Source organism: Vicia villosa, linkage group LG2 (genome assembly GCF_029867415.1).
Source record: "Vicia villosa cultivar HV-30 ecotype Madison, WI linkage group LG2, Vvil1.0, whole genome shotgun sequence".
NCBI lineage: Eukaryota > Viridiplantae > Streptophyta > Magnoliopsida > Fabales > Fabaceae > Vicia > Vicia villosa.
In genome coordinates this window covers 7,231,525-7,257,943 of record NC_081181.1, presented here as the reverse complement: position 1 = coordinate 7,257,943, position 26,419 = coordinate 7,231,525, and the positions used below count along the sequence as shown (strand labels likewise).

The window sequence follows — 26,419 nt, the reverse complement described above, 5'->3', positions numbered from 1 at the left end:
CCATTAGTGCTAGGTTTGCACTTTCGTCACTATCGGAGTCCGATGAGGAACTTACTTCATTATCTTCCCATGCTATGTAGGCCTTTTTATTTTTGAACTCCCTTTTGCCTTTGAATATATTCTTCTTCGAAAGCTTTGGACATTCCGGCTTTATGTGTCCTTGTTTCCCACATTCATAGCATGTAACTTCTTGTGATGAAGTGGATGCTTCTTTATCTTTATGCTTTGAGAATTTCTTTCTTTTGACATAGTTAGTATTATCAATATTATTTTTATTACCAAAAAATTTGCCTAACCTTTTTACAAGAAGCAAGAAGTTTTCATCTTCATCCGATGCATCTTTCATTTTGCTTTCTATTGAATCTACTTTTAATGCAATGCCTTTGGATTTCTTCTCTAAGTTCTCATGCTTTTCCAATCTTCCAAGTTCTGTCTCATATTCTTGAAGTTTTCCAAATAATGTTGCGGAAGTAAGTTTTGATAAATTCTTCTTTTCGGATATCGCCGTCACTTTTGGTTGCCACTCCCTTGTCAAGGATCTGAGCACTTTAAGATTAAGTTCTTCGGTAGTAAGAGTCTTACCAAGTGCCTTCAAGTGGTTTGTCAAATGTACGAATCGTTTTTGCAAATCGAGAATAGTTTCTCCAGGCTTCATTCTAAACAGTTCGTACTCTTGGCTTAAAGTATTTAACCTTGATCTTTTAACTTCAGCGGTACCTTCATGAGTTTCTACAAGAGTATCCCAAATTTCCTTTGATGTTGTACATGTTGATATTCGGAAGAATTCATCCATACTAAGAGCACCATGAAGAAGACTGATCGCCTTTTTGTCAGCAAGAACCCTTTTTATATCATTATCATCCCATGACGCTTTAGGTTTCTCCGATCCAACACCATTAACGACCGTTGTAGGAACATGAGGACCTTGTAGGACAGCCTCCCAAACTTCTTCTCCTTGTGCTTCTAGATGAGCCTTCATTTGGATTTTCCAAAAGTCAAAATATTCACCACAAAACAATGGAGGCTTGTTGTTAGAACCACCATCTTTGAAAACCGGTCTTTGATTTGCGGAAGCCATTCTGGATCTTTAGGAACAAGTTACCTATAACTTGCTCTGATGCCAAATGTAAGTATAAGAGTGCACCTAAGAGGGGGGGTGAATTAGGTTTTCAAAAATTTAATCGGTTTTATGAGAATATTTCTAATACTTTTTGGTTAAGTGTTTGAAGGTTTTTGTAAGGTTCTTTTCTTTTCTTTGGTAATGGTGATAAAAGCTATAAAGTGCGGAAAAGTAAAGGACGCAACGATATATACTGGTTCCCCTCACAATCCCGAGAGTACTCCAGTCCCCTTTCAAACACGAAAGAGATTTCACTATAGTTAGAAATATTGTACAATCCTATATCAACTATCTAACCTATAGGGTGATCAAAGGTTCTTAACACCTTTAAGATCAAATCAATACTAATGTGAGTGAAGAACAATCCTCTTCAAACACAACACTTACTTCCAACAATCCTGGATAGTAAGGAGATAATACTTTTGAATTTATACAAGAGATTTAGATGAAATTTGTATAGCACTATCAATCTTGGATTGATCTTCTTCTTCAAATAAACAATTCTAACAATGAATATAAATGTTCACAATGTATGCATGAAACTTTGAATAGATTTCTCAATGAAAATGTGTATGGAAAGTTTCACTTGAAAATGAGAATTTATGAACACTTGAGAATATTGAAAGATGAAGAATATGGTTTATGAATTGTTAATGAAGAAGGTGATTTTTGAATATGAAAGATGTGTAATATATAGTGAGTAAAACACCTCTTCAAAAGGTTATTTTTCCATGAAGCAATGCAATGTTTAAAAGGTATAAAGACAATTTCGTTTGAGTGTAAAATGCAATGGAAAAACACACTGGTTCAGTAGGAACCGGTTCCTGTATAGGACAACCCGGTTCCTGCTGAACGTTACAGCAGAAATATTCAAATTTTGAACTGAGGAACCGGTTCCTGCCTAGGGACAACCCGGTTCCCCATAGTAAAACACAGAGAGGTGAAAAAATAGAATGAGACTTTACTTTGAAATTTATCTTTGAAAAAGGTTTTGAAAGAACTCTTTGATATATGAGACTTGTTCATGATTATGATATGCATGAGAGTATATTTTGTGAACAATTATATGTCAAAGTGAGTATTGTTTATACCTTTGCCATTTATTGCTTGATTCTTGAATCTTTATTATTTCTTCAAGACTTTGAAATTGTGTGTTCTTTGCTTAAGACTTGAGATTCTTTTTGCACATCCTTTATGAAAGCTTGATGTCCATATTGTCTTCATCAAAACAAACTATGCTTGAGATGCTTTGCAATTACAAGATTGTCCAATGTTATAATATGTGTTAATTTGGTTGTTTGCTTGCTGATTGTATGGTTTGAATCTGATCATAACTGTGATTGGGTGAATGGCATGTGAAATGATATTTTATTATCTATATCTTATAACATTAGTTAAATGTGAATGAGACTCACCCTTACTGTTGTTATTTTTCAGATTGAGGAGTAGCTCTCGTACTTGGTGAGGATTAGCTCGTCAAGTAGTTCGTTAGAGTCAGTTGGGTCCGTGTCATGCTCTGGTCGTGTAACACTGGGGGCGTCGTTTAGCGTTACTTGTTAAACTTTTATTTTGGATGGATTTTATGTTAACGTCTTAAGTCTGTGACTTGGCTGTTTGTTATTCAGATGTTAAAGATAATTCCGCTGTGTTAAACATGATGATCTGAATAAATTTGGTTGACGTTCTCGTTTATGGCATGACATGAGTATTATTGTTTAATTATTTGGAAGTTGTAATGCCCTTTTTCATGTTTACTTTGATTATTATTTATTATTTATGCGGGGTATTAGAAGGGTGTTACATAGAGCATATCAAGTGAGAGCATTTTTAAATAAGAGATGAGAGGAAGATATATCAAGCATTGAATTCATCAAGAGAGAGAATGGTAATACATTAATGAGACTATTAATTTATCTCTCTTGATGAATCCAATGATTGATATTTCTTCCTCTCATCTCTCATTTAAAAATGCTCTCACTTGATATGCTCCATATATATATATATATATATATATATATATATATATATATATATATATATATATATATATATATATATATATATATATATATATATATATATATATATATATATATATATATATATATATATATATATATATATATATATATATATATATATATATATATATATATATATATATATATATATATATATATATATATATATATATATATATATATATATATATATATATATATTCTTCCTCAAACCAAATCCTATTTTAGGTTGACAATTTAAAATATTTGAAACATATATTATAATCAAATTCATGCAACACGAGCTTTCTTCCTAGTTAAACAAATAATACCATCATAAGTAAAAAAAATTAACGTAATTTTGATTAAGAAACTACTATTTAGAAGATAAGGTAAAATAACATCAAATGTCGATTTTGATTAATTACTTGATAAAGAAAATCACTATTTATGACTTACAAAATACTCACTTTGCCCTAGATATTTTACAAAAAAATAATTTACCATAGAGATTTTGAGTTCAAAATCGTCTTAAGCACGTAAAAGTGTAAGATTTTTTTAATTTTTTTTTTTACCGTTTATATAATCTTTCACGGCTCAAAGAATTAGTCTTTACAGTTGGTTGTAGAGGATACTCCGTTTATACCAAAAAAAATATTTTAAATTATAAATCATTTATCATTTGAATGCAATATTAATATTTTTTTTCATAATGTACCTAAATTTATTTTACTCAGTCAAAATAAAATAAAATAGTAAATATATTGACTCAAATTTTTTTAATTAAAGCGTATATTTTGTTATTAATACACATATTGACATAGTTATTCAATCAAAATACTGTGTATATATATTTGAAACACTAGTGCTAATAAAAAAAAACACACAACTAATTTTCGACACTTTCGTGATTTTGTAACTCTCAGTTCCAATGTCGGAATCAAAAGAGTCATCAAGAAAACGTGAAAAGACTATGGTCGATCTACAACCTTCCTGTTCCAACCTAATATCATTGTTTGATGAATTTGTCATTGATGATTCCAAAAAGGTACTCAGTACTCACTCAATTTTCTAGTTTCCCAATGAATTCATCATAATCTGAAACCTAAATTTGATTAAATTTGATTCATAGGTTGGACAAAAGCGCGGTAGAGTTAAAGCTGATTCAAATGTCAACATGATTCCCATACACAAGATTCCTCCTCCTTCCCAATGGTTTTCAGTTTATAATGCTAGAAAACCAATGATACAAAGGTAAAAAACTTTTCACAATTTCGGCCGGTACAGGTGTCAGTGTCAGTGTCACGTTTTGTGGTGTCTGTTTTCGTGGTCGCAGACTGTTTTTTAAAACCTAAAAGACTTTAATTATGATTTTTTTGATATATTTGTGATTTTTGAATTGCAGATATTATTACAATTTGAGTGATGGAAGATTATTACAACATGTTGAGAAAGGAATTTCAGATAAGTTTTGTATCAGCTGTGTATCATCTTGTTCCAATCTATGGGCAGTTATCATGGATGATGAAACTGATTATAGTGATCAAGTTTGCAAGCTATCACCATCATTTTTACCCAAGGTGGAATTTGATTTGTACTTATTGGTTATTGCTTTTTTTATAAGTATAACTTAATGTGATTAATCTTGTGTGGCTTTGTTTCTTTGCAGGAATGGATCATGGAACAATGGAGTAAAAACTTCTTCATTACTTCTTTTGCCGGGTCCGAGAATAAAACCTCTGTCGTGGTTATGTCGAAAGGTTTGATTACTTTTTGCAATGGTGAATTGAATTTGTTACTATCCGTGGTCTTTTTGATTTTTAATAGGAGTTTCTGAAAGCCTTTTTATGTGTAATGATTCAAATTTGTTAGCTCGTTGCAGGTACGAGGTATACTCAACAATCTTACAAACTAAGCCGATCTTTCCCCAAGGAATGGGTAAACAAGAAGTGGAAACAAGGTTTTCATGTAACCTCGATGGGTACTGCTGGAATCCGCTGGTGTATAGTCATGTCTCGCAATGCTGGATTCACTGATCAGGTGGTGGAACTTGATTTCCTCTATCCGAGTGAAGCAATCCAAAAACTTTTGGATAAGGGCTATATGATTACAGCAACTGCGGCTTCATTGGCTCAATCGGCGGTTATACTAAGTATCCCGAGCAAGTTGCTCGGTTATGAAACTCAGGAAACTCTAGTTACGCCTAAGTTTCCGAGGGCTCATGTTGAGGTAGGGCAAATTGAATGACTGTTTAATTTCTTATTAGGTAATATCAAGATTGTTCCTCTCATTCTAGGTTCTTGTTGTTTTCAGGGAAAATGGCCAAAAAGCTTTTATCTTTCTCATTTGTGCAATGGACCGAGAGTATGCTGATTGATATTACTTCCAGGGCCGTCTTTGAGGGCATGCAAGGAAGACTACTGCGCAGGACCAAAAACTTGTTACACTAGAGCCTCGTAAAATGTTTGTCACAGTTAAATCCTAGTTAAATAGAGCCTATTTTTGTTTTGTCAATGATTGAACAGCGAGTAATCTACACTTGGCCTCCAAAAAATTGAGACGGGCTTGATTACTTCTAGGTTCTTCTGCCCTATCATATAACATCACTTTCAAAAGACTAATTGTACCAGCAGACTGTTGTATAGTTTATTTTTACTATGTTTTCTGCCCTTTTAATGAGACGATATGGGACTAAATATTTGCACTATCTTTGCACAAAAGCACTTTTTTCTCTGTTTATTATTACTGAATTCAATTATTAATTTTGAACAAACAAAAGTCACAAACAAAATGTTACAAGCAGATCAGAGTATTGGCAAATTCGACGTAGCAACAACACCATTAATCCAATGTTTTAAGGAAACAACTTTTTCTCATTCACGTTTTTTTTCATTTAGAACTTTCAAAATATCAGGGCAATTTGGAATAGTTTTTTTTTTCTTTCTCATTTAGAACTTTCATATTACTGCAATTTAGAATAGAGTATTAAAAAATGAGTGCGAACAAAATAAAATAATTTCAACATATGGGATTTCAAGAGATTGTTAATATTATGAACACAAATTCACCATCAATGGGTTTTGTGTGGCAATAATTTAGAGTTAAATCAATCAATAACTATAATTGTTTATATTTAGAGAATAAAAAAAAATTAGTGACCTTAGTTATTTATCTGTTGCTTTATATTATTGTTAGTTATTTTGTTATATATCATGTTAAAAATAAATAAAACTATATATTTTGGTTATTACCGGTTCGATCTCGGTCAGACTCTAGTTAGATCTTTAAACCTTAAACCCCTATTTATACTGGTCTTATGTCTCATCCGGTTTTAATTACGGTTGAAATTTTAAATGAGAGAGTTTCTTAATACATGCGAAATTCGCGTAATATCTATTTAATTTGGATATGCGCATACGAACTCACCACATTTCAGTTTTTTAATGAATAAGTTTGGAGATGCATAAATGCAGCCATCAAATAGTAGTTTTCGGACACACATATTCGAAATAAATATTGACTATAAAAAAGAATCAAAAACCTTAAAAGCAAAGCAACTTAACATAGATTTAAGGTACAACAATTTAACATTACATATTGTTATAAACGGGTAGCTAAGAACGTTTTGATAACATCTTCTCCAGGTCTTTGAAGCTTTGCATCCACTTTAATCAGATCCTAAGTAGAGTATCGATGAAAAGTACTCCACATAACCTTTAAATCGTCGTCCGACTTCTGTGCAAATTGGGTGAACTTTATCTTTCCTTCAGTGTCAAGTGAGGGTGAATGATACTCGAGCTTGACCACCTTTCGATTTTCTGATTATTGCAGGAGAGAACTCAATATGGTAATCAGCTCGGCGAGAGGTGTGTCTTCGAAGAACCTAAATTGAAGTGACAACATCTCACCATTGAAGTAAACAAAAGCAATCTGATGATATGTTTGGCTCATTGTTTGTGGTGTGTGATGTTGAATAAATGGTTTGGAGACCCTATTTATTGAAGAGTTGGAGCCAAGAATTCTTATCTTGCCACCAGAACATGTTTCGGATATTAAACTCTGAATTCACCATTTTTTTAACGAAAATAAGAGTTTTCGAATATGCATTTTCGAACCAATTTTTAAAAATCCCTTTTATGATGCGTTTGAAGATGAATCTCCGAATATAATTTTAGTCTTTTCGGAAATTTACTTTATTAAGAAAATCCTTTTTTTTTAGGGAATGTGCTCCATATACAATGCGCTTAAAAAAATAGTCTTTAATGGGCATATTAATGATAGTCCAAACTTGTAAAAAAAATGATAGTAAATTATACAAAAATAAATAGGATTTTTATTTACGCAAAATAAAATTTGGAGTACTACAAAATTAATTCTTTTTAAAATTTGAGATAAAATAAATCAATATAAAATTAATTATTATTTTAATTAATGTAAAATAAAATTTTATAAAATATGGTTATAAAAGATAAAATGTTAATTTATAAACTAGTTATAACCTTAAAACCATTTATAAACTTTGAACTTTTTAGTTTATGCCTGTGTGAACTAAAATGGTTATAACTTTTTTTTAGTTTAAACAGTTTGTAAATTCTTATAATCTTAAAACCATTTATAAACTTTGAACTTTTTAGTTTATGCCTGTGTGAACTAATTCTTTCTACACTCAAATTTTTTTTTAATTGACTAGGGAATTAATAGGAGGTTTGAGTGTGTTTGGCACCATGGAGGGAATTTATCGAGTTATCGAAGTTAGGCTACAATAATTTTTAGTGTTTGGCAATGTAGTTTAGATCATTTGTCCTACTTAGAAGTATTGAGTAGTTTTATTAGTGTTTGGCAATGTAGTTTAGATTATTTGTCCTACTTTGAAGTATTGAGTAGTTTTATTAGTGTTTGGCAATGTAGTTTGGATTATTTGTCCTACTTTGAAGTATTGAATAATTTTAGGGGAGCTCAATTGTATCTTAGAACTTTTTTCGTTTTTGCTGACTATTGTATGTTAGAACTTGGAATTATAAGGTTAGTAAAAATTGAGTAATTGAGAGGAGAGGGAGGGAGAGTATAATTGAGGGAGGAGAGGGAGGTTGGGTATAATTGAGGGTGAGAATACATATTAATGTTAAAAATTTATCTCTTCTCAAACTTTGATATAAATAAGTGTGAATTTGTTAGGGACTCTCAGATGTGAAATTTAAAACAAAAAAAAGGTATTTTACCAGTCATCTGCACCGTATTCCATCCACTACCTTCGGACAACTTATAGTACAAGTACACCAAATCCTACCCCTTTATCATTATTAATCCCAAGGTTAAGATATATTCTCTTAAAATACTCATGTGTTAGTTTTTAAGTGAATATATCTTAACCTTTAGATTAATAATAATAAAGAAGTAGGACTTGATGTCATGAATATATGTCTTTATTTTAGGTTCTTTTTCGGGAACACAAGGACAAATTAAGTTTTCATAAGGTTCTTTTCAATTTTAGGTGAAATAAGAAATTCCTTGTTTTTTACTCAATCCAAACCTCCAAATGCAATCCAATAAAATAAAAAAAACTACAATTCCATATCATATTTTGTTTTGTTAACTTCTGCTTTGTTACCCAATCCAAACAAAGTGTAAGAAATTTTAATCATTACTTCAATTGATTTTTATCCCTAAAAACTGAAGAGTTATTGTCATTTTTATATAATTTAGAGACTAAATTGATGATTTATTCAAAAAATATGAATGGTAAACCATATCTTATTGATGTTAAAAGGCAGACTGAAAAGCTCAAGACACAGATTCACTTCTAGATGTTCAAATATATAAAATATTCAGAGCAATATCCTTCTAAGTGTACTTGGCAAAAATGGACTCAACAACACCTTGAGCAATAGGATGGTAACACTCACGAGCCTCCGAAAAAAGTCTTTTGGCAAACACTTTGTCTTCTTCACTGCCACTGTCTTTCACAAGTGCAGTGTAAAGTGGTCGAAGGTACTTCATCCTTCCAACTTCTTTTAAGGTTTTCTCCACTTCGCTATAGTAAGCTTTGCATCCACATGAAATAGCCCTTTGGAGAAACGACACTTTGACTTCATAATCTTTTGATTCAGATAGCTTGTAGCGCGAATCCAAGGCTAAGATCTGCACAAAATGTATAACACCACTTAAATACAAATCTGCAAAGCATAAACTTCTTCATGAGTGTATAGCAGTATATACCTGAGAAACTTCAATGGATTTCGGCAAGTTATCCAAGTAGAGCTCCCACTCCTGACCTTGCCACTCAGCTATTTCATCCTCCGTTGGCATCCTCCCATTTACCGACTCATTTGCCAGAGCAACAATAGTTTTATAAACACTTGAGTCAGGCTCATATGCATCTGATGGGATGCCAGTACCTTCTGTCCAGAGTACAAGGTCAATCTGATTCTCTATGCCAGGGATGTTTGCTTTAAGGAAGTCAAGGAATGTTTCAGTATCAATCGATTTGAACTTGAAAGTGGCAATATATTTCTTCAGGAACTCGTCAAATGCAGGTCTCCCAACCTGTAAAATTCCACAAGAAAAATCACTAAAATACGAGCATAATTTAACCGTTTCAGCTTTTAGCAAATGACAGATAACCTTAAAACAGATAAAATAACCAGGAATATGATATAAAGTGAGCTTTAAACATATAGAAACAAGTAAACAACTTCAAATACCTCACGTTCAATGCGCAACAAGAACTGGAAACCCTTCTCATATGGAACCTGAGAATACGCATCATCGGGATCAATTCCTTCCTGATTATTTTTCAGCTTAGTCAACTCCAAATTGTCCTTGAACCTCTCTACATCCTCATTTAAACCCCTCCAACCAATACCAATATTCAATGTGGCCCTTTTCTCTCCTTGAACAGCCTCCACAATCCTCCGCTCTGCATACGTAGTGAAACCCTAAAACCACAATCAACAATAATGACTTAATGGTCACAATTATAACTTTCCAATGATGTCTCACATGTGTTTATATCGGTAGATAAACTAAAATATATCAATCCAAACATATTCTAATATCAATCCAATGATGAAAAGCATAATATTCTCATAGTGATACCTCATTGAGCCAAAAATGTTCATTGGTCTTATTGGTGATCAAATTCCCAGTCCAACTATGAGCAAGTTCGTGAGCCACAACCTGTGCACCAGTAGCATCACCTTTAATAACAGTAGGTGTCAAAAACACCATCCTTGGATTCTCCATACCTCCATAAGGAAAACTCGGCGGCAAAACCAGCAAATCAAATCTCCCCCATTCATACCCTCCAAACAATCTCTCCCCTTCCCTAATCATCTCCTCCGTCCCCTCAAACTCTCTCCCAGCCGAATCCAACAATTCCGGTACCGATTCAGCGTAAACCCTAGTCCTAGGCCCAACCTCCCTGTTATCAATCTCACCAACAGCAAATGCAAATAGGTACGGCGGAACCGGAAGTTCCATCTCAAACTCTTCCACCACTCTCCCTTTCGATGAATTCCCAAAACAATCATCGGAATCGAGTAGAGATCGTCGCGCGACGTGTTTCGCGGCCATCACAGCGGTTAATTCTATCGGAATGTTCATTTTTGCCGAATAGCAAACCCTAATCGCCGGTGTATCCTGGCAAGGGAAAACCGAGCGAGCGTGAATGGCTTGGCACTGAGTGTAAACAAAGGGATGCTTCTTGTTGAAGGTTTGAGGTGGGAGAAGCCATTGGAGAGCGGAGGAAGAAGGTGAGGTGGAGTAATGGATGAAAAAGGAGGTGTGGTTAGTAAGAGTGAGGGTGAGTTTGGAGCCTTTGATTGGATCAACGGTTGGAGAGAGAGAGAACGGGATTGGATTGGATTGGGAGTCGGTGACGGAGTTGATGGAGAGAGAGCGAGTGTCGAGGAAGAAAGGACCGGAGTGAGGGTTTTGGAGAGTGAAGAGTGCGGAAGAGTGAATGGTTGAAGATGGGAAGTCGAGGTAGAGAGATAGGGAAATGTGTGTGGTTGGTGAGTGAGTTGAGTCTGTGTAAGAGTGAGGATCGATTGGAGCCATTGTTGGAGAACGGTGGAGAAGAAGATGAAGAGGTGAAGTGTGTTGTTTATTGTTAATAAAGATGGTTTAGGTTGAAGATAAGGATGGTTTGATTCTTTTCTTAATGGAAGAGCAAGGGACAAATGATGGTTTATATTCTAGTACTGTATTTAGATAATACTATTAAATATGTTGAAAGACATAAAGCTCTCAAAACATAAATCTCTCAATCACACAACTTCTAATTTAGTTCTGGTCTCATAAGCCACTTTATTGAATGTGAGAAAAATATAAGAAGCGAGGTTGAATTGTGTTAACTTTTTTTTTTTTACTCTTTATAATGACTTATCAGATTCTGAACACTATGTTAGAATCTGAGTCGGAGTTTTTGGAACAAGTTTATTTCTGCAACTATTTCTTGAGTTTTTATAATAACAAAGTATATATTGTATAGAGAACAATTTTGTATTCTAATGGTTTGTTAAGTGGGCAAATTTTGAAATGTATACTCTAAACTAGCAAGTTTTGGACTCTGGACCAGTGAAATTTTAGACTCTGAACAAGCAACTCTAAACTCTATATAGTGTTGGGAGTCATCCTCCTCTTGAGACGATTAGTCTTCAAATGAGTCTTCCTTCAATGTTTTTCTTTTAATAATGGGATGCGATCACGCAATTAACTATATGTTCACTCTATCTGTAAATGTAGGGGATTTAGCCTCTCGTGTTGTGATTACTCCGAGATAGATGTCACTTCTTTAAATAGGGAATAAGCCTAAAAGTTTGTCAAGGCTTATCATATTATTTATGGTCGGGATCCAAATAATGTCGCGATTAAGGATCACCTGACTCATGAAACTCAACACGAGGGTATCAATTGACTCGAGTCCTTCGAGATGTTCCAGGTTAACGAGATACCTCTAAAAGGTATCACACTATTGGAGGTGGCTGATGCAAACAAATATAGTTGGGGTGTAGTATGAGATATTGGAAACCATTTATGTTTTAAGTTGTCTTGTGACTGACATCGTTGCTAATATCGAAGTCGATCGTCCATCTGACTCGTCGACTCTCCATGTGGAATTATGTAAAAGGATATGTAGCAACTTTGAGGAGTGTTCCATTCCTTTCTATGAATGTTCGTTTACTCAAGTAAACTTACGTTTGTCCTTGTTTGAGTTTCAAGTGGAAGCGTTGAGTTATTTGAAGGTTATCCCCTCGCAACTCCATTTCGGTGCTTAGGCTTACATAAGAGTGTTCTAATTATAGGCTGATTATCGATCTTGAAAACCCTCTTGCTGCCAATTGTTCTTCCATCTTTTTATTGTAATACAAATGTCTAAGTATAATATTGAAATAAATAACTCATTGACTACGTCAAGATATTATTCAGTTTAGCCAATTTCTCAATATATTACTTTCACATAAAAATAAAAAATATTAAAATAAAAATGACACAAATTGCAAATTTACCGTACCTAACTTAACTTCGTATTATATCAAAATAATATATAAGAAACAAAAGATATTATATTAAAAACTGACCAATAATATATATTTTAAATATATTTCTTTTTTCTTATAAATAAGTTTCTCTCATTAGCAATAAAGAGAGTAAAAATAAATATAAAATAAAATATTCTAAAAATAGAATAATAAAAAAAGATAATTACTTATAAAAAAAAAGAGTAACACTGTACTAAAAAAAGGAAAACTCGTATCACACTCCTTAGGGTTCTTATGCACTATGCGTGCTACCAAAATTCTCCATCTACTTTCGTAGATGTATCTGCGTGAAAACCTTTCGTAGATGCATATACAAAAAACTTTCTTAAGTATATTTATGAAATACATCAGATACAGAATACCAAAAAAATAACATTTGCAACGATAAAAACAACATTCATAGATTAAAATTGACATTACATTGATAATTTCAACAGCAAATTAAACATTACATTTCAATAACCCGGTGGACGCTTGCACATCTCTAAGATTTGCTCTACCGTTCTTTGCACCGCCGCTACAAACTCCAGCGGGATTTTCTCTTCGAAATCAAAATACGTTCGCCAATTCGCCAAAATATCTGTTTGGTTTTTGAGCTCAAAGTTGTTGTAAACGAAGTTCCCTCCATTGTCAAATGAAGGTGAACCATACTCGAGCTTCACAACCTTTCGTTTGCCACCGAATGATTGGCAGTAATGGATTTCGTCAATGATAACATCGAGTGAGGTGTACTCGTTAAGTTTGAACGCCCGTCAGGTGTTCTACAATCAGAGTAGGAGACACTTGCGACATACCAATGAACGTTGTACTCATATTGAGACATATATGTGTTTGTGTGAAATAAAACATTAGAAACCCTAAATTTATAGAACACCTATGTGAATATTGACCATCCATTTTCTGTTACAGAATGTTTTGTAGGTATATCCACAAAAGTATCCTAGATATTTTGTTTTCGTAGGTGTACATACGAAAAAAAACTCATAATTTGCAAATTTTAAACCTTCCATAGATACATATACGGAACCTACAATGTTAGTTTATTAAGTAGAACAGGACTATAATGCAGTCCAAAATTTAAAAATACATAAACACATATTAAACCTTCCATTAGAATTTATAATTAACAAACAAAATGATTATATTGAAATGTTAAAGAGTGCATATATTACACTTTGAAACTATAAAACACATCAAAAGAGCTACCAAGCAACCCCAAGATGGCCTGGTAATCGCATTTACCATCCCCTGAAATATTGATGATCCGCTCTATGTATTTGTGCATAAAAACCGGCATCTCTTCGATGAATAGAATTTTCGGTGGAATAGGCATCTCTTCGATGATTGAAATTTTTGATGGAATAGGTGTTAGAGGCGGTTTTCTTACGCGAGCTCCTTTGTTTGAACTTGTTTGAGATTTTTGAGATTTAGGAGTCGGTGAGTCGGGAAAAAGTTTATTGACGTGCTCACAATAAGAAGGAGACCGTGTAGTCGAGTTGTCATTCGGTGTAGGCTTCAATTTCTTTGGAGCACCCTTTGTCTTAACCGGTTAAGAAGGTGGTTTCATGTTGGTTATTTCGAGATATCCAATCTTCCGCAACTGTTCTTTAATGTAGAGTTTAATATTGTCATCGGCCTTCAAAAACCTCTCTTATATTGCTTCCAATTCGGAAGTAATAGAGATATTTGACTTTCTCTCCTTCTATGCAACCATTATCATCAAAACTAAGTCTTTTCCAATGAGGGATAACTTCATTCATTCTTATTTCCTCACTTAGTTTGATATTTTTAGCAATAACACACGTACACGAGAGACCATATGTTTTAGGAATAGTACAACCGCACTTTGCACTATCGGAACCTACAACTTCACCTTTTTTTGGCCTCGTGAAAAATATAGTTCAACTCGACCCGAGACACATTGGTGATCAAATGAGAATAAAGTATGTTGTCCTTGAATCGATGTTCCAACACCGTAATCCTCCGACCAAATGTGGTTTGTATCTTATTGTGTTGGTTTTTAATCATGAGATTTACGCAGTCTCAATCTTGACATAAGTCACCCTTGCTATTAACCAACCAATTTTTCAAAATAGCATGTGCCGACTCAACTCTGTTGGTGGTTATATTTCCAAGATGTCGGACATTATCAGTCAACGGACAAACAACCTTCTCCTTCACCCTATCAAGAATGGTGCTTTCAACATATTTTAATAAATCATGATACTTTTCACACACTTTAACTGCTTGACGGAATCGGCATATAATTATTTTGTCGAAGAATTTACAATACGACTACATGCATCCATTATTTGCTCAACAATCACATCGGGCTTCACCAATTTTCTACCTTCGGTCTTTACTTGTTTCGTCCCTACTGTGGGTTTAACCTTACTTCTCACATTACATGTTACGTGATATCGACAAAGTAATGTGTTAGAATAAGGAAATACCTTTGCCACCATATTCATCAATGTGATATTGTGGTAAGTAATAAATGCCTCAGGCATCTCGACTTGTTCCTTCAAAAATGATCAACACACCTCTAATGCTCATGTAAAATTATCCTCTTTTTCGCACTCCAAAAAAGCAAAACCAACCGCATATGTCTTCTTGATGGATGTAACGCCGATCAGTGTGATATCGACAAAGTAATGTGTTAAAATAAGGAAATACCTCTTCCACCGCATTCATCAACGCGATATTGTGGTCCGTAATAAATGTCTTAGGCATCTCGACTTGTGCAAAACCAACCGCGTATGTTTTCTCGATGGATGTAACACCGACCATCTCAAATAACGGAAGTCTATACTTGTTGGTCTTGTAGCTAGAGTCGAGAATGAGCACTATCGAAAACGTATCGAACAACTTTATCGAATTTAGATGAGTCCAAAAAATATCTCGGACTATAACTCCGTCGTCGCAAGTTCGGTATCGTGACACGTATTTGTTATCATCCAACAATTTCAACAATTGTTGCATATCACTTCTATCTCCCCTATTTGCCTTATTGTTGCGGTACTGGATGTCATACACTTGCCTTGTATTTGATACATTGTCGGGTTCCTTCCGTTTCAATGTGGCAAGTACATTTTTCGGTTGGACAAGATTCAATGACATGTCACTAATACATGTCTTCTCTTCCGGTTTGAGCCGGGGTACACTAGGATGACCCTGTAACTTTGAGCACAATTTATGGTTATGAAACCCACAAATAACACTAAATTTTCACTTATTGCTAGCCAACATATAACCACATATTTTAAATGGACACTCGCATTTTCTAGTATCCATGTCGTCTCTTTTAAAATTCCTTAGAGGAGTATGGTATTTTCCGCTTCTTTCGCACAACATTGTTACAAAAGCGTTTCTTCTTGTCGTACCATTATCCGATCTTTCTATTATTGTAACACCCCGAAAATCTAGATTAACTATTTAATTAGTTATTTAATTAATTTTTCATTATTATATGAATCTTTGTGAAGTTCTGATGTTTTAATGATGATCATACGATGTTTTAGTGATTTTATGTGATGTTTTGATGAATTTTGGTGGGGCATAGGTGTTGTGTGTAACGTCGGGGAAAACAATTATTTGCTTAATTTAGTCATTTGTGATATTTATTAAATTTTTCACATTTTGAACGATTTAGTCGGTATTAGTTCGGAATAGCAGAGCTATAGTTAGTCAAGAATTTTAATATTTTTAGTATTATAAATATTAATAAGTTAATATTGAGCGTTTTGGGAATTTTCTGAGTAATTCAGATTAGATCGGAAAATAGGAGACACAGTAAAATGAGAGTTTATTAATTGAATTAAGTGGGCTAATTAGTAATATTATGTGTACGCGTGATGAGTGGCCCAAATTTGGAAATAGTGAGGTATACTCTCCATCCCCGTTGAGGATTGAGGCGGGGAATATAGATGGTTTAGGGATTTATATTTGGGTTTGGGGGAGGTAAAAATCATACCCGACCCACCCTGTTGCCATGCTTACTTGTGGGACGACTACTCCAGGCCGATCAAAAGGTCCCGACCGACCATTTGAAGAGGGATGCATGTTATCTAGAACATTCTCAGCATGCGAGATATATCCTGCATATGAATATAGCTGATCCAAGTCTAACATACATCTAACAGCTCCATACATTGCACGTCTAACAAATAACATATTGTTATAACCTATCCCTTATAAATAAAAAAGCGAGTCAACTACAAGTATTCAATTTCAAATTCAATTTCATTCACTCTTCTCTCTCATATTGTGACTTGAGTGTTGGAATGTTAACCTTACAAGCCAGCCCCTCTCCGCTGCATTGAAAGCTCTGATCCACCGTAATTCTCCTTAATCACCCATCCTTACTCCATTTTTGGTTCCGCAATGAAACATAATTATTACATCTGTCACATAAAATTATGCACCAATATATTATCTTCATTGTAAGGCATAAGACATTGTGGACTACAAATTCACGTGCTAGAGTGTAGTTCTTAGGCATAAATTTACTTTTTTTTAATATTATTTTAACTTTCTTATGATCACTCATTATTTGTTTGTTTGTCATTAATTTTTTGCAATTTTGTTTCGCTAATGTAAACAACACAATTAAGAATTTGTCTTTATTTTTTATCAAGTGTAAGAATTTGTCTTTATTTTTTATCAAATGTACAAGAATTTATCTTATTAACAATAACAAATAATACAAATTATAAAATTAATTGATTGATTGTTTTTTTAATAGGCAACAAAATTTACTAACCGAGAATTAGGGATACTCGAACCCGATTATAATAAGGAACATCCTACATACAATCAAGAGGGGAAGAAAACCACTCAAAAAAAGTACAAAAGGAGTTGTTATTATAAAAGGATAACCATCTCCACGACATAAGTTTGATAGAGTTAAAACACTCCTCAAAACTAAAGACTCTCCCTTGAAATAAAATGGAGTTCCTGAAGAGCCATAGGTTCCAAATCGTTGCGAGCCAAATTAAACGAACATCGGCTTGGTAGCCAACATTATTCACAGAAAAAGGATGCAACAGGAAAATAAAAAGATGGTGAATATGTAAGGAAACCTTATTTCTAATCCAACTTGTTAATGCTTTCCACATTCAAGAAGAGATGAAGTAAAGGTCGAATAAGTGAAAAAACGATTCATCATCCGTGAAACAAAAGACGCAGCACTTGTCAGATGCCGACATGATGACTCCTCTCTTTGCTAACTGGTCCTAGGTAGGCAGACTGTCGATGAGTAAACACCATCTAAAAATGAGAATTCTTGCTGGAGCCTTAATCTTCCACAAGAAAACAAGCGTCGCTCTAGTATCGTTGGGCCAAAAGTGACGAGAATCTTCCTTAGAAACGAAATTGTAACAAGACTTTACCGAGAATAGACCATCGGTTGTATTCTCCCAAAAGAGGCTGAAGCGCGATATCCATAGTATCTTCCTCGCCAAAAACCTCTCACTGCCAGTTCTCCCCATACCACGACCTGTTGTCCGCCACGATGCCAAGAGGAAATCTTGCGAGAACAAAGATTTCTGGAAAAGCCTCTTTCAAATTTTGAACTCTCGCCCAACGGCTGAACCAAAAGGAAGTGTTTTTACCGTTGGAAATCCTGCAAGAAATAAGAGAAGAGAATGAAGAAAAATTGACCCCGATCGAAGTATCCACCAGAAGGAGATCTCTCCACCATATTAAATCAGTTGTATTGATCGCGTCCGTTGAGCCTTGTGAACGATTTAACCTCCGGATTAATATTGACTCCTATTGAATTCATCTATACTTATCATAATAACAATAATAATTAAATTAACTAAAACAAGACAAAATATATTTTTACAAATTATCTATTATCAACTACGGAATTAGAAAGAAGTAAATATGAATAGCCATAATTACTATACAAAATTTAAAATTGTACAACAAAAAATACAATTAAATTATAAAACAACTATAACATTACTTTTAATAATTTATTTATTATTTTTAAAAATATTTCAAAAATAATTTTATCAATATATTCACTACCACATAAAAATAAAGTAAAATATATTGATATGAAAATGACACAAGTTGTATTAATTAATTAGAAGTTGATATGAACATTACACATTTGTCTCACCTAACCTAACTTGTTTTGTAATTGAGTTTCTCTCATTAGTGATAAAGAGAGTAACCGTAAATATATTCTAGAAAAGAAGAGTAATAATAGAGAGTTACTTATAAAAAGAAAGAAAAAAAAGAATAACACTTTATAGTTTATTCAAAAATAATAATAACAAAAAAATATAAATAAAAAAATAAGATAAAAAATGGAATAAATAATAATTGGGGATTTGGCGCACGAAGAGAAGAGAAAAAGAAGAAGAAGAGAGCAAAGAGTTTGAAAATCGAAAGCAATGGACGATTACACAAGAGAGATGATGGACCTCAAAACCCTCGTCACTCGCACTCTCGAGAAGAAAGGCGTTCTCGCTAGGATCCGAGTATGTTTTCATTTCTAGGGTTTTCTTATTTAGATCCACAATTTTCAATTTAGGGTTCTTCAATTCAATTCTTCTTGTTTTTTCAGGCTGAATTAAGAGCTAGTGTCTTCGAAGCTATCGAAGAAGAAGATCGTGTCATCGAAAAAGATCAAGCTTTGCCTCCTGCATTGTTAGGTAGCTGTAACGATCGTGCTAAACAGCTTCACGCTTCTCCTTCTGGTAACCCCCTTTTTTTATTCTTAATTCACCGTTTTCATACTCATTTTTGTATATATGCTCTATGATTTTGTTATTTTGCTTTGTATAATTGTTATTTTCACCTAATTAGAACGTAAATTGAGCTTGAATTACTTGAATTACTTGAATTGCTTGAATTGCTTGAATTCAGTTATTTATTACTATATATTCCTATACCTTTGTTGTATCCGATCCGACCGCTGCATTTTGATTCACATTTTGATTCGTGTATTCTATTCTGCCTAATTACGAGTTTTGTGGATTTATGTTTGGAGATGGGCGTGTTTTTGTAATGCTCGATTTCGATTTAGTATGAAATGTGCTTCGTTACTTACTATTATCGTTTCTTTTTTGGTTTTTGGTATTTACGATGCAGGTAGACTTCTTACTGCACTGGTATGTGAATACCTTGACTGGGCACAGCTCACTCACTCGCTAAAAGTTTATCTACCAGAATGTAATTTGGTAATCGATCGATTTTGTGTTTTATCATTGTGTTTATTATCTCGTTGCTTTTTGTTGTTGTGTTGCTTTTGACTTGACGTACTTTCTTTCTTGCAGGAGAAAGATTTTTGGAAGTCTGAGTTGAAAGAATTTAGTAGCAAAAATGGATATGATCTTAACAGAAATGGAGACAGCCCTGTGCTCTTGGACGTGCTTGAAGGATTCTTGAAATTTGAGGTTTTTCATTTAGTTGCACTCGTTATGCTATCCTTTAATTATTTGTTACTGCGCTGTTTTTTATGCGGGTTTTTTAGTCTGTTCTGCACTGTGATTATGATGGGTTTTGGATCCTTTAGTAATGGAATCAAGGAATGCATTTTGGATCCTTTAGTGGAGGGAAACATTTTGTTGACATTTCAATGCTCTTCTGATCAAGCTAGAAAGCACTTGCCATGTTTAATTTCATATCGTGTGAGCTGGTCTCCTTGCATCTATGTCTTGTGTTGCATTTAGTATGATAACTCAAGTTTGGCTAGCTTGAAATCCTATTACAACAGGGATTATGTCAAAATGTTGTAGGGTCCTTAGGTTAGGTTGGGTTAATAATGAGTTTAAGAATCGTAGAGGTGAGATGTTGTAATTGAGACTTTTGAAACTTTATATTTTGAGATTTAGGAAGGGAAATTATTAACTATTATTGAGGCAGCGATATAAAGAACCAGATGAGGTTATATTTTTTGTAAATGTGAAAATGGTCTTGAAATTTTGAAGCATTGATGACATGAAATTAGGGGTGCCTTGATTATATGGCCTATCCGCCACAGCCTGAATATCTGGTGATTCAGGGATCCTTGACTGTGTGGCACTGAATGTGTATACTCACCCCATGTGACTACAAAACAATAAAAAAAGACATAAGAAATCAGTTGTTTGCTTAGAACGGTACATGAGTTGCTACTTTATGCTGATTATAGTACATTTGGGATTTTGTCATTTGACCAGGGCAATAAAGTTAAATAAATGATTTGAAAATTGAAACCACAATTATTAGAATATTTGCAAATGTGTGCTGACTATTGATTGATTCCATGGTGATATGATTTGATAGAACTTATCCCAAGCAAGGGCTAGTGGTAGGAGGTTTACTACTTCAGAAACTGAGCCTTTGCCAAACTCAGAATCACGGAACACACGAAGACATTCTTCATCATCTGTTGCTGGTGGCTTACCTCCACTAGGAAGGTGCATAGCTATACTCAGTATCATTTAGTTAAGCTTAAAAAATGTTTTTAAAGTTGTATAAAATAATTATATATATTTTCTTTAGATATTTTAAGTTAACTAGAAGCTATTTTTTGTTTTGTTTATATTCTAGAAAACACTAGTTCAAAAAGTAGTTTATAGATTTTATTTTTCAATTCTACTCGGTAGTTTTTCATAATAACCAGAAATCCTTTTGTTTCTTCAGACTATGATTATTTCCAGAAGCTTAAAAGTGTTTTTTCCTTAAAAATTGCTGTTTTCGTAAAAACTGTTGTTGCAAGTGTGCTCTTATTTCTCTGCAAGTTGGTCTAATATTACCATATTGTTATTTAAATTTATTTATTTCTGTTATTACAACTTCACTATTTCTTTCTCAGTAGAAAATTTTCAACTAACCTATTTGTTTTGTTGCAGGGCTGTTCCTTCATCTCAATCATCCGGTGGGTATTTCCTGTGATTAACTTTTTTAGTAATTTACTTGTATGCATGGAAATTTCCTCTAATTTTCACTCTAAGGATTCAGATAGAAGAGGAGGATCCTCTGGATCTGGATACAGGAAGGATGAGTACAATTGGCGATATGACAATGAAGAACTTCCCGAAGATGTAATTCAAGCATCAAATGCTTTGGAAAATCTTCAATTGGACAGAAAAGCTAGGAATCTAACATCATCTTGGCGGTTCGTTTTGATTCGTTTCTAATGTCATTCTTTTGCTCATACTCTTAAAGCATTCATATTTTTATCACCATCTCAGTAGTTGGTTTGGCAGGAATTCAAAGCATTAACAATAATCTTTCTGTGATTGTATGTTGCAGACACGCAGCTGATGAAACCAGTGAGGACGATAGCAGGTCTGACCATGCTTAGGGACAATTATTGCTTGTATTGTATAACCATATTCTGTTCCTGTATTTTACTGTGTATTCTGAATTTTCTTCCTTCGGTGATGATGATTCAATGAGCCCAATTTTATGTAAGATTATATATTGTGATATGATTTAGTGTTTTAAGTGAGTTTTTTCCTCTCAAATTTCCCTTTTGGCTCTATCTGAGGATTCTATCTTAGTGTTGATAATCTTAGCCCATGTTTGCCAAATAAATAAGCACCTAATTGAGTGTCATATATGATATATATTGTTTAGCATCTAGTGAAAAATGTTTTGCAAGTGAAAGTTTGAACAAAAAGCAACCATGCTTTCCAGGTTCTTTGGTTCTGTATACTTTTGTTGAAGATGTTAGAACATCTGGGCTCTGAGTCCTTCCATTGTGGGAATACAGATTTGAGATATAACTAAAAAGCAAAGAGTTTGGTGGCAGCAGGCTCATGAATGCTGTCATTGCTTGATTGTTCTTATTTTTCATGGTGAACTTTGGCTACTTTTTTTAAGTGAATTTTTTGATAGATTTGTTTAGAAATTATTCTTAGTTTTTTACAAGTAAAGCTCGCTTGGTGAGTTAATAGAATTAAGAGATTGAAAGCTAGCATAATATAAACGTGAAAACTAGCCTAACATTGACATGAAAACTAGCATCTCTATTAATTATCAATATGATTGCTAATTTCTAACAAGGAATTTCGTTTTACTTCAAACATGATATTATTAGATTATATTATGTAAATGTAGAAAAATTAAGTAAGAATATTATTAGAGTTTAATGTAAATGGTTGCTCATTATTGTATGAGAATCATTAGGAGATACGATTGATGCATATATAGTACTGATCATATAAATGAAAGGTACCCTCTATATTTCTTACTAATATCGTGATATTAGTAAGTTTCGTCTCCACTAATGTGACTTCTTTCAAAGGTATCTCATTTGTTTTGAAGATTTCGAAGGGATTGAGCCAAATGACACCATCTGGCTGAGCTTCACGTGCTATATGATCTTTAATTTTGGCATCACTTGACTCGCAACCATACGCATTTTGTTAAGCTTTGATAAAGTTTTTGGCATCCTACCTATTTAAAATAGAAACCTCCATCTTCAGAGTCAGCAAAGAAGGAGAAACTGAAGCTCTTGCAACTTCAGATGATGTAAGTGTAGAGTTAACCACACTATCACCTCTTGTTTCTTCAGATGATGTAAGTGTAGAGTTACCCGAGTCTGATGAAGAGTGTAGAGTTAACCACACTATCACCTCTTGTTTCTTCAGATGATGTAAGTGTAGAGTTACCCGAGTCTGATGAAGAATGTGAATATAAATGCGGAAGGAAAGCTTCGTTATGGGAAAGAAAATTATTAAAAGAAACACTATTGGGAAAAGAAAGAATCACTCTTGTAAATCGCAACTGACTTTTAAGAATGGAGAAAGTTCTCCCAAAAGTCAAAAGACCTTATTTATAGAGGGAGACGAGAAACATATCAATTCACTAGAAATGGGAAATTGCAAATCAACGACTAGATTTCGCCTAAGAAATACAAACAAATTCAAGTACACTCGAATAACCTTTGAGGAACCATCATACCCTTACCTGCTAAAAGCTAACCTACATCCACACACCTAAATAAGTCAGCGAAATGTTTCAATAATGGGAGAGCATTTAATGCGATTTCTCCCCATTACAAAAAAGAGAGAGCATTAATTCTTTAGTCCTAGTGTGTAAATGTCTATAGATAATTTAAAACTTTATTTTTATTTATAATTTATTAATCTAAAACAATTATTTATGATTACTTAAAATTGGAAAAAACTTAGACACAATACCTTAGGTATGATTTATACTATTTTTTCAATGAAAATATGACAAACGTAAATTGCATATGTACATGAGAAAATTATACACTTGTCATATTATTATTAGATAATAGTATAAATCACATCTAAAGATTTGTATCTAAGTTTTCTCTTTTATAATAAATTAAATTATTTTTTTTATTGTTGCATTATGTATTTTACATATATATATATATATATATATATATATATATATATATATATATATATATATATATATATATATATATATATATATATATATATATATATAATCAGATATTACACATAAGAGTTCAGATCTATTTTGATCCTCCATATAAATTACAAATTTCAAATTAATCTCCTAGATATTTTTTTTTATTTAATCTCTTACAAAATTTAATCGAGATATATTATATATATATATATATATATATATATATATATATATATATATATATTAATCAGATATTACACATAAGAGTTCAGATCTATTTTGATCCTCCATATAAATTACAAATTTCAAATTAATCTCCTAGATATTTTTTTTTAATCTCTTACAAAATTTAATCGAGATATATTAGTCTCTATGTTAATATTTTTTAAAACATATTTTTTTCCTAATTTTCCTTCTATTAATATTATGCCACATGCATTTTTTAATAATTACGTGGATAATCACGTTAAATTTATTATTTATTTTTAATTTTTAAATGCTAAATTTAGTTTTATTTTTAATTTCAATTTTATTTTTAAACAATTCAGATTTGAATATATAAAAGAAACAAAATTTGTTCCTTCAATCAAACTCGGAGATCTTTAAGCCACATCTTATGTAGGGGTGGAAATAGGTAGGGTCGAGTTAGGCTTTGCCTAACCTAATTCTAGCCTGTCGAAAAAATCGAAGCCTAAACTTAGTTTGTAGGCTGTCATAGACTTATATTTAGGTTTGAGCCTAGCATTTTCGAAACCTTGGTTAGTCTGTTAGCCTACATAAAACATATTTATTTTATACATATGTAAATAAATAATTTAAATAATGTTTAAATAGACTAACAAACTATAAATCAATGCGACTAAAAATTTGTTTGGATTGACTTATTTTGACTTACTTATTAGCATAAGTTTTGTGAGACTATTTGTTTTAAGAGAACTTATAAAAATAACTTATGATTGTTCTTAAGATTTTTTCATCTTATTTTCATATGTTCTCTAAAATAACCAAGTTTTATTTATGTATTTTAATTTAAAGTACAAAACATAAAATAATGATAATAAAAAAAGTTATTCATACTTATTTAAATAAGTCGATGTGATAGGTTTAAAATATTTTTTTTATGGTTTATGGCTTAGCCTTTTTCATTAAATAGACTTATAAAAAAGTTTAGACTTTTTTCGATTTTAAAAAAATTCTGACTTGAGTCTCTGTAGACTAGGTCGTAGGCCACTGTTAGTCAATCTGCCTTATTTCCACCCTTAATCTTATGCCTTTACCGTAGGTTTAATGTCTATGTACACTAGTAACAAATAATTCTTATCATTTGTAATAATATTAAACAAGTATGAATTAAAAAAATATATCCAAGAGGTCTCAAACTCAAGTCTATTTCAGTTAAATGATAGTCAGTTTATCATTTAGACCAATAAATTTATATTTTTGATATTTCTGATGAATAATACTTAACTTAATAAAATAATTTAGAATAAATATTTACTTATTTAATTATTTTAAATAACTCACAAATAAATATTTATTTGTTTTAAATAAAATATAAATTTAAAAATAAAATTAATCAAATAAAATAATTTATTAATATTTAATTTAACTACTTTCAAAATTTATTGATTATCATTTAATTTTAATGAATTAAATAATTAAAAATATTAATTAATAATTTAATTTTAATTGATTAAATATTTTAATAATTAATTTGAAATAAATAAATTTTATTTGTGAAATATTTAAAATAAATAAATATATACATATTTATTCTGAAATATTAAGTATTCTTTATTAAGAATATTAAAAACAAAAATAATTGGTCTAATGATAAATTGATTTCTATTTAAACGGATGGTATTTGGGTTCAACACTCCATAAATACAAATTTAATATTTTTTTAATTTAAATTTAGAATTGTTTAATATTACTATAAATTTTGGTATTTTTTATATTTTAAATCTGAATGATTTAAAAATAAAATTTAAAAAATCAATTTAGTATTTTAAATAAAAAATAAAATTTGATGTAATTTAAAAAAATAAAAATTATTAAAAAATGTAGTATATATAATTCTCATGACAGTTCAGTCCCAGTTTAAAAGTTTTAAAAAAAATTATTTAAGAAAAATAATAAGAGAAGAACTTATAAAGCCGATTTAAATTTTGTAAAAGTTAAATATGATTTTTTATGGGGATTAAATTGAGATTATGTAATTTTTGTGATGAAACAAAATTAATCTTCACTTTAAATATAAATCAATAATTTACACTAATTTAACTCAATTAACATATTCTGGATAGGGATGGCAATTTGGCCCATACCTTATAGATATCCGTAAAAATGTCCACAATGGATAGGGTGAAAATCCGCAAAATAAATACGGATACGGATAA

General features: G+C 32.2%; 3 protein-coding genes across 3 annotated transcripts; 2 read left to right on the top strand and 1 right to left on the bottom strand.

The window, feature by feature from the left end:
- Window positions 1-4,010: 4,010 nt before the first annotated feature.
- LOC131645809 (casein kinase 1-like protein HD16) lies at window positions 4,011-5,998 on the top strand. Its single transcript, XM_058916015.1, has 6 exons — window positions 4,011-4,168; window positions 4,253-4,374; window positions 4,526-4,700; window positions 4,790-4,880; window positions 5,003-5,349; window positions 5,434-5,998. The coding sequence occupies exons 1-6, from the start codon at window positions 4,052-4,054 to the stop codon at window positions 5,491-5,493; spliced, it is 912 nt and encodes a 303-aa protein (XP_058771998.1). The 5' UTR covers window positions 4,011-4,051; the 3' UTR covers window positions 5,494-5,998.
- Window positions 5,999-8,855: 2,857 nt separating this feature from the next.
- On the bottom strand, window positions 8,856-11,305 carry LOC131645807 (leucine aminopeptidase-like). Its single transcript, XM_058916014.1, has 4 exons — window positions 10,216-11,305; window positions 9,822-10,055; window positions 9,337-9,663; window positions 8,856-9,258 (listed from the first exon to the last, which is right to left on the bottom strand). The coding sequence occupies exons 1-4, from the start codon at window positions 11,176-11,178 to the stop codon at window positions 8,962-8,964; spliced, it is 1,821 nt and encodes a 606-aa protein (XP_058771997.1). The 5' UTR covers window positions 11,179-11,305; the 3' UTR covers window positions 8,856-8,961.
- A 7,691-nt stretch (window positions 11,306-18,996) lies between these two features.
- LOC131645806 (protein TONNEAU 1b-like) lies at window positions 18,997-22,132 on the top strand. The gene is made up of 8 exons (XM_058916013.1): window positions 18,997-19,156; window positions 19,243-19,375; window positions 19,770-19,858; window positions 19,955-20,074; window positions 20,946-21,079; window positions 21,515-21,540; window positions 21,624-21,780; window positions 21,918-22,132. Exons 1-8 carry the CDS (start codon window positions 19,070-19,072, stop codon window positions 21,967-21,969), a joined length of 798 nt encoding a protein of 265 aa, XP_058771996.1. The 5' UTR covers window positions 18,997-19,069; the 3' UTR covers window positions 21,970-22,132.
- The last annotated feature ends 4,287 nt before the right edge of the window (window positions 22,133-26,419 follow it).

Excerpts from the sequence above, each read along its gene's own strand:
- LOC131645809 (XM_058916015.1), top strand. The coding sequence starts at position 4,052 with ATGTCGGAATCAAAAGAGTCATCAAGAAAACGTGAAAAGACTATGGTC. Across the intron at positions 4,375-4,525 it reads AGAAAACCAATGATACAAAG|ATATTATTACAATTTGAGTG; the intron begins GTAAAAAACTTT and ends TTTGAATTGCAG. Across the intron at positions 5,350-5,433 it reads TTCCGAGGGCTCATGTTGAG|GGAAAATGGCCAAAAAGCTT; the intron begins GTAGGGCAAATT and ends TGTTGTTTTCAG.
- LOC131645807 (XM_058916014.1), bottom strand. The coding sequence starts at position 11,178 with ATGGCTCCAATCGATCCTCACTCTTACACAGACTCAACTCACTCACCA. Across the intron at positions 10,056-10,215 it reads AACATTTTTGGCTCAATGAG|GGTTTCACTACGTATGCAGA; the intron begins GTATCACTATGA and ends TTGTGGTTTTAG. Across the intron at positions 9,664-9,821 it reads TGTTGCGCATTGAACGTGAG|GTTGGGAGACCTGCATTTGA; the intron begins GTATTTGAAGTT and ends GGAATTTTACAG.
- LOC131645806 (XM_058916013.1), top strand. The coding sequence starts at position 19,070 with ATGGACGATTACACAAGAGAGATGATGGACCTCAAAACCCTCGTCACT. Across the intron at positions 19,376-19,769 it reads GCTTCACGCTTCTCCTTCTG|GTAGACTTCTTACTGCACTG; the intron begins GTAACCCCCTTT and ends TTTACGATGCAG. Across the intron at positions 21,541-21,623 it reads TCCTTCATCTCAATCATCCG|ATAGAAGAGGAGGATCCTCT; the intron begins GTGGGTATTTCC and ends CTAAGGATTCAG.